Source organism: Aphis gossypii, chromosome 3 (assembly GCF_020184175.1).
Source record: "Aphis gossypii isolate Hap1 chromosome 3, ASM2018417v2, whole genome shotgun sequence".
Lineage (NCBI taxonomy): Eukaryota > Metazoa > Arthropoda > Insecta > Hemiptera > Aphididae > Aphis > Aphis gossypii.
The window spans coordinates 35,215,923-35,224,098 of NC_065532.1; the positions used below are offsets into that span (position 1 = coordinate 35,215,923).

At 22.7% G+C, this 8,176-nt stretch overlaps 1 protein-coding gene across 2 annotated transcripts; it reads left to right on the plus strand.

The window, feature by feature from the left end:
* The first annotated feature begins 527 nt into the window (after positions 1-527).
* LOC114124151 (elongation of very long chain fatty acids protein AAEL008004-like) lies at positions 528-7,817 on the plus strand. 2 transcript variants are annotated; one of them, XM_027987333.2, is made up of 8 exons: positions 528-703; positions 2,927-3,020; positions 3,778-3,968; positions 4,895-4,984; positions 5,526-5,582; positions 5,897-6,002; positions 7,161-7,297; positions 7,387-7,817. In XM_027987333.2, the coding sequence occupies exons 2-8, from the start codon at positions 2,939-2,941 to the stop codon at positions 7,558-7,560; spliced, it is 837 nt and encodes a 278-aa protein (XP_027843134.1). In that variant the 5' UTR covers positions 528-703; positions 2,927-2,938; the 3' UTR covers positions 7,561-7,817. The 2 variants fall into 2 exon arrangements, with proteins under 2 accessions (XP_027843134.1, XP_027843135.1); XM_027987334.2 differs by lacking the exon at positions 528-703 and adding an exon at positions 2,417-2,745.
* Positions 7,818-8,176: the final 359 nt, after the last annotated feature.

Here is an 8,176-nt window from a genome sequence, read left to right on the forward strand (position 1 = left end):
AATAGGTTTATTGTTAGAAATATAAGTTAAAAAACTGTTTTTCGTATGCAATCTTGTATCATTGAATTCAAATTTAACACATCCATTATAGTAATTTACTAAATGGCGACTATAATCGAAAAGAATTTATAGTAAAACCACTTAATTTCTTTTTTTCATTTTCAAATAATATTTAAAATGACCACAATGTTCTTTTTAAAAATGTTGACATTAACTAGAATACATTAATGCTTAGCTACCAGATTTTTAATCAATTTACCGGAAATATTTTGGATGTTCCTCATTTAACACTCTATACACTATAATATAGTATAGTATACAGTTTTAGTTAGTTCAACTTTTTATCAAGGATTCGCGTGCGTTGTTTGTTTACACATGAATGTTTATGTTTTCCGGTTTACTATTCCTACTGGCAAATAAAACCCACCTTTGCGGTGCTGTTTACCTCGAATCCCCAAACCTGGTTTACAGCCACAAGGTATCTGAAATGAAACTAGTGAATCCAAATGAATGTGATCATGTCTTAGAATCAAATATTTATATTCAGTACATCGTTAACCGTTCTTATCATTAGGTAGTGATCCATTTGAACTAAACAATTTGTTAATTTTATAATCTAATATTACTTTTAAACACCCATCCATTGACGGATGGTAAACGGATTCACATCTATCTATTGAAATCAACGTAAAATCAAACCAAAGTGAGTGAACAATAATTGAAATTCATTTATATATTCATACAACTTTTTTTTTTAACAAAGCTCCATATTTATTATTATTATTATTATAATCATTTTTATTTTGTTATTATAATTGATTAATAATTATTATTTTGTACATAAACTAATTACAATAAAATTTCATTAATTTAACTTTATAAATATTTATAATTATATGTAAATCCAAATTCGTAATAGATTGTTTTTAAAAGTTATTTATCTATTATAACTTTATATGTAAAATTAGTTTTCTAATTCTGAGAGAACAACAGATTTTATAATCATTTGAATATGTGTGTTTCTTATGACTTTTTTTTTTTTTTATTTCAATAAAAAACCATCAACAACAAAGGTTATTAGTTTATGATTTTAAATCAGAGTACATAATAAAATATTGGTTATGTATATAAAATTAATAACCACAATAATATTATAATAATCATAAATTCATAAATAAATAAATATATACAATAATACATACAGTATTATAATTCATAGTTGTAATTTTTTCGGTGTCCTCATAATTAATACTTATTGAAATGTATAAAATGTAATACTATGTTCAATATTAATAAATGAGACTCGAAAATTTAATATAAAATTTCTCATAAAATGATCTTAGATACTGTAGCCTAAAAATCTTCGAGTTATATAATATTATGTACGATTGTTTTTTATATGTATATTAAATTTAAATGTCAACAAAGTTGGATACATCAATTTTATCGTGATTCAAAAAAAAAACATTATTCGGTAGTACTTGTTTTTCGTCATTACTTATACTATTATGCACTAACTTACGATTTTCATAATAATTATCGATGTTCTTTACCATTAACTTATAAATTAATAAAATGAAATATTATTATAGGTGCGAAATAATAATATTACGATAGTGATTATTATATAATATAATACGCGACTGATTTGTAACAGAAAATAGTTCAACCTATCGTATTACTAATATTTATAAACGTACTATACACCAAAATATCCTTAGAAATATATGCTATCTGACCGGCTTCATTCAAAACTGTTTTTCAATTTTTTATCAGTGAATTCAAATTTAAATATCTATCAGAGTTCAGTATTTAATAAAAATGTAGATTGGGTACTTACGTACATTTGACACCAACTATAAAACATATAGACACTTTATCAATTGTCTTTTTTTAATTTTTATAATATAACATTTAATAACCATTATAATCAAAATAAGTCTTGAAAAAAATTAATACTTTTAAAATTCTTCAACTTGATTTTTTTCTTATGTCATCTTTACTCATATCAAATGTTCTTATTGTATTATAGATATAAATTGTATATTACAATATTACATTCAATAAATAAAACATTGTTATTATTATTATTGTAATTATTATGAAAAAATAAATTTAGAAAATAATTATAACAATTCGATACAATAGAATTGTAAATCTAATGACTTAAAGTAGTTAAATATTTAGAATTAAGTATTATAAATTATAAGATCCTATTCGTAATTTATTGATAATTCATCGATGTACATTATAATGGGTTATTTCGATTAACAATAAGTATTTGTAGAATATATGCAATATTTCTGTTGTAGGTATGTAAAAATATGCAAAAAAAAAATAATTTAACCATACCGTGGCATCTATGGTCTACACAATATAAAACGTCGACATTTATAATTAAAATTATTCTAGGCGAGTTGTAGAAGAATATAAATATGCATTTAATCTGGTCCTTATAACAAACATTGAGTTGTTATACATTTTATTTATTAGTTGTGTACCTTTTAATATAGTGTTAGCTGTAAAATCGTTCAATTGCATTAATGTTAAGTAATATAGTTAAGTATAAATACTTTTGACTAAAAGTGCGGTGTGTTTGTATAAAATAAAAAAACAAGGGCGTTCGTTGATCGACCTTAATGACCGGTTCCTGGAACGGGTAGTTCTTACCATTGACAGGCTTTTGGCAGCAACCAGTTTTTGACGGCAGTACTTAGATATTATACATCGTGTGGCATTGAACGTGTATGACAAGTATATTCAAGGATAATAATAGTATAAAACTAATATAATAATCAAAAAATTAATATTGTTAATATAAATATATTTCAATAAGAAATCACCATTCCAAAAGCATTGTGTAAACATAGCTAAAAGTCTAGATAAAATTCATTCAAAGTTTATTTTCTCAATTTTATTGTTCTAGCAATAAACGATCATGGCGAACACGACTGACAGCCACTTCATTGTGGAAGCCAAAAATCAGTTTTTCAACTTATTGGAAAAAGAATTAGTATTCGGTTAGTATACAGACAGATATTTTTATTGCGTTATATATTGTATTTGTTGTTTTGATTTGAAATTGTCTAACAATGAGTAACATATATTTAATAATATGGTGTATACATAGGATTGGTCTAAGCTTATCTTTATTCTAAAACAGACTACGTTAAATTATAAATAAATAAGATATACTAGATGATCTAGGCAATGTAAAACTTAGATTCATTGTTGTAAAAAGTTTTATTTTTTAAAAACATTTTATCAATTTTACAGTTATACTATTTTTAATTTCATATTAATCAAAAGAATAGATTTTGAAGATTTTTTAAACCAAAAAATTTAATTTTTAATGAGTAATTTATATATTATAAGAACTTAAATATCTATGAACGGAGTAAAATTGAACATGGATGACCCGCAACACTTTAATCCACTCATTAATATCTAAAATACTTATAATACTAAATTATTACTCATTCAAAATTTAATTTTTATGTAACGAAGTATTTTGAAAAATATTCAACTTCTAACTTGATAAATTCAAAATGAATATTGTCAATCAAAAAAAAAAAATAACTTAAAAAATTGTGAAAATGAAACTGATCCAAAACTATTTTTATAGCTTTGTACCTAGGTATATTAATATTTTCATACAATCATTTAATTTTTATTTTAATACAAGCCAATCCTCTTTTACGTATTCAAATGACACCATAAATATTTTTATTTTATATAAATTGTTTGCTCAAATACATTAACAATTATACTTTATAGATGACGAAGTCGATTCATGGTTTTTAATGAAATCGCCGGTGCCGGTGTTTTCAATTGTAGCCGTTTATTTATTGTTCATCTTAAAAATCGGTCCAGATATGATGAAGAACCGCGAACCATTCCGACTCAAACACATAATGTTAGTTTACAATCTTTTTCAAACAACTTATAATGCATTTATACTGTATTGGGTAAGTTAAATATGATAAAAATTTTATTTATAATAATATAAAATTAAAAAAAGTTGCCAGTAGCAATCACATCTCATCTGTATATCTATAAATAATTGTATGGAAATTGTCCTGTGTTTCTAAATTTAACAGCTAATTGAACTTCCTTAATTCAGATTCATTTTAAATATTCTGTGACATTTTTTATATATAATTTTAAGTTAATACCCAATATTAACTATAAAATTGATTTATAATACAAAATAAAGTTTTAAACAGTTCAATAATTTTCTAGCTAATGTTTTTTTTTTTGTACTTTGTTATTATAACTAATTACTAATAACAATTTTAAAATAGTTGAACTTTGGCTTTACTATATTACATTAACTTCAAAAAGAAAAAAGAAAACATTTTTATAAAACTATGAACTGATAATAAGCACAATTCAGAAATATGGTACTTAAATCATAAAAATGTTATGTCAGAATATAAAAAATGTTCTATTTACTGATGAAATTTAGAAATCACATAGAAAAATCAATTTAGATTAAAATATAATTTTTAAAATTTTCCTATGAATAATAAAACAATTTTTTTTTGAAAATAGTCACTACATTTTGTAATTAATTTATAATATTAAACCATCTAAAGTGATTAGAAATAAAAACACTATTTAGAACAATATGATATTCTACTATAATTATATCTCATTATTCATCAAAAGACATCCATATTTATATTATTGCAAACCTTAAACTCAAACAAATTACATAGAATAATTAGTCATAGTTATGTTATAGTATTGAAATAGATATGATATTATATTTTATATTTATAGACTCTTAAATAATTTGTTCAGTTTGTATAAAGAATACCAAAATTACTATTAAACTCCTCTACTTAGAAATGAATTAAATAAAGTATTATATTTTGTGTTTTGTTTTTAGTTATTTTTTACACCCGGAGGATTGTCTAGCTTGTGGAATCATTCGTGTCATCCAATTGAAAGAAGTAAAAATACATTCTTATTACAAGAGGTAAAAATAATTATTGTAAAATATCTGCTGTATATATACTCTGTGTTCATTTTAAACTAAATACATTTTTAACACTAAACGATAAATAAAATACGAATATTTTCATATAACACATTCAATCATAATTAATAAATTATTATTAACGTTAAAACAAAACGTTTCGACACTACCAAAATTTAAAATATATCATTTAAAAAATCCATGAAAATTTGTATCAACTATAATAATTATGTCGTAGGTGAATAATTGACTAATATATTTTTACAAATATGTGTAAACCTTAAATATTCAATTAATAAGGATTAATTAATGAGAATTTAATTTTTCACAAGTTAATAGTTTCCTATAGGCCTCTATAATTTTGATATTATGTTTATTTTGTTGTACGATTTATGAAAAACAAAATTAGAATACACAATGTGAAACTTTATATTATAAATGGTATAAATGGTAGGTTGCATTGGTCGATTAGGTACTTAATGAATAATATAAATATGTAATATAGCGAATTATGTGTTAATGTTATATTTTTATTTTTCAGTTGAATAAAGGTTCGTGGTACTTTTTCATCTCCAAAGTCATTGATTTGTTGGATACGGTGAGGATATGATTATTTTATCACAATTATTATTTTCATTTTAATAATGTAATATACACATTAAACATAATAATATGACATATTAATATATTATACTGATTATGTATATACTACACTAAACATATTATCATATGTATAATATGGTGTATTTTTTTATTATTTAAGGATTGATTTCAAATTATCAACTCTTAAATTGATAATATCAGAATTCTACTAAAAAATACAATCTAAAAATAATAGAACAAAAACGATATTTACAACTTAGATACATCTAAATCGATTTTTAATATTTGAAATGTTTATTTGCTTTACAGATATTTTTCGTTTTAAGAAAAAAACAGTCCCAAGTTACATTTTTACATGTATACCATCATTCAAACATGGTCATTACGTGTTGGGCATATTTAAGGTTTATCAAAGGTAAAACTTCACAGTATTCTACAAAACTTATTATCATTAACTCAATACTCGTGGCTATCCCTTATGATAACTTCCAACTAGAATAAAAAAAAAAAATCCATATATCTGAAATATAACAATGACTAAGCTTTTTAGATTTAAGGCATTCTTTCAAGAGTGGTAGGTAATAAAAGAATAATTAATTGACACTTTTTTATCATTAACCAATTTAACCAACAAAAAAATATACATATCATATTTCGTATGAAAAAATACGATCATCTATGAAAACGTTAACCGTTCGTGGTTTTTTAAAAAAAACTTGCAATTTATACTTCAAATAAGAAGTACTTATAATAATTATTGCATTACTGTTAAGTTAAATTTTTAGAGTTTCTTTTTAAATTCATATAAAATTAGTTATTTTCTATTGTTTAATTATAATTTATAAGTATGTACATTGGCTGTATAACCAGACACCGCTCGAGTGGTGAATTTATGTTAATGAAAAATATTATTTTAATGTGTTATGGTCAAAAACGAACAGATAGCGCCACGGATGTATTTTATCGCTTGGTTTCTTGAGACAAAATTCACCGAATCAATCACTATATTTAAAAAAAAGTGGTGTATTCTAAAAATTTAAAAAAAAAAAGAATTGTTGAATATTGGTTATGTTTATTTTTACTATACCTACTTTTAAAATGTGATAACTTTTTTATCAATACATCTTCAGAGATCATAAAACAATAAACCATCAAAATACATCATTTTAATACAAAAAAAAAATATATATATAATATCTACCAAATAATAATTAACTATAATTTTGTTAATTTATATTCTTATTAAACATTTTGATAATACTTAATAAACATAAACAATAAATAGTTAATTAATAATTTTTATTTAAGGTATCCGCCAACTGATATAAAATGTAAAAACTAACAGAATTGTATCAAGTTAAATACACTTTAAAAATAAATAAATAATTAACAATGAATTAAAATAGCAATAAATCAACTAGGTACATATAGTATTATTTACTAAAATTATGAGGAAATGGAACTAAACGCGTACTTGAATATGTTACGTTTAAATCTACGCGTTTCAAAACCAATCTCAAATAATAAACATTCTTTGTTTTATTAGGTATCTAACAATTATTATTAATTTCAGGCGAACAAGCAACATTACCCGGAGGAATCAATTCATTTATCCATACTGTCATGTACTTCTATTACTTCCTAGCGGCCTTAGGCCCACAAATGCAACCTTATTTATGGTGGAAGAGATATTTGACTAGAATGCAAATTGTAAGTATTTGATAAACTGATACACCACAAAAGTATACTTAAAATTATATCATTACAGTTATTAATTACATTTTTTATCGTATTTTCAGATTCAATTTGTAATTGTTTTACTCTGGTATATTGGACTAGTCTGTTTTAACTGTGATTATCCGAAAATTTACATTTATTACATGTTTGCGAATGTAACTCTTTTCCTATACTTATTCTCGTTGTTCTACAAAAAAACGTACACCAAAAGCCCGAAAACGGTAAAATCGAATTAAATATTAAAAAAAAACACATAGTTATTGTAATAGATATTCAAAATGAATGTATAATATTTATGTATGAGAGAGTGATATATGAATATATTAAGTGTTCTATTTTTACAAAACATTACAGGTAAATATGTTAAATGTTTGAAGTTTAGTTTCTGTAAATAAGTATAACTTATTAATTTATTATGTATAAATATCAAAAATAAGATGTACTACATCAAGTATATAAAGTAAATTATTAAATTATTTTAAATACATTATTATATGCTGTTTTTTTTTTTTTTTACTATTATAGATTTTCAAGGTTATGATCGATAATATTATTAATTTATTTTCAATAGTGTTTAATGTTTACATAAAATAACTAATATAATTATGTATAATACATGTCAAGTTTAAAACATGCTATTTTGTAATGAATTATTGAAAGTTTGTTTAAATTATTTAATATTAATATAAAAGCTATATTACCTAGAAAACTATACCTATAAATATATAATATTGATAAACATTTCATAAGCAAATAATTGATTTGTACTCACTAGCGACTAGCGAGTGACAATTGAGTTCATCATCAAAAGAGAAATATATTTTACTTAAACTCTAAATTAAATATCAATAA

Excerpts from the sequence above, each read along its gene's own strand:
- LOC114124151 (XM_027987333.2), top strand. The coding sequence starts at position 2,939 with ATGGCGAACACGACTGACAGCCACTTCATTGTGGAAGCCAAAAATCAG. Across the intron at positions 3,969-4,894 it reads ATGCATTTATACTGTATTGG|TTATTTTTTACACCCGGAGG; the intron begins GTAAGTTAAATA and ends TTTTGTTTTTAG. Across the intron at positions 6,003-7,160 it reads ATATTTAAGGTTTATCAAAG|GCGAACAAGCAACATTACCC; the intron begins GTAAAACTTCAC and ends TATTAATTTCAG.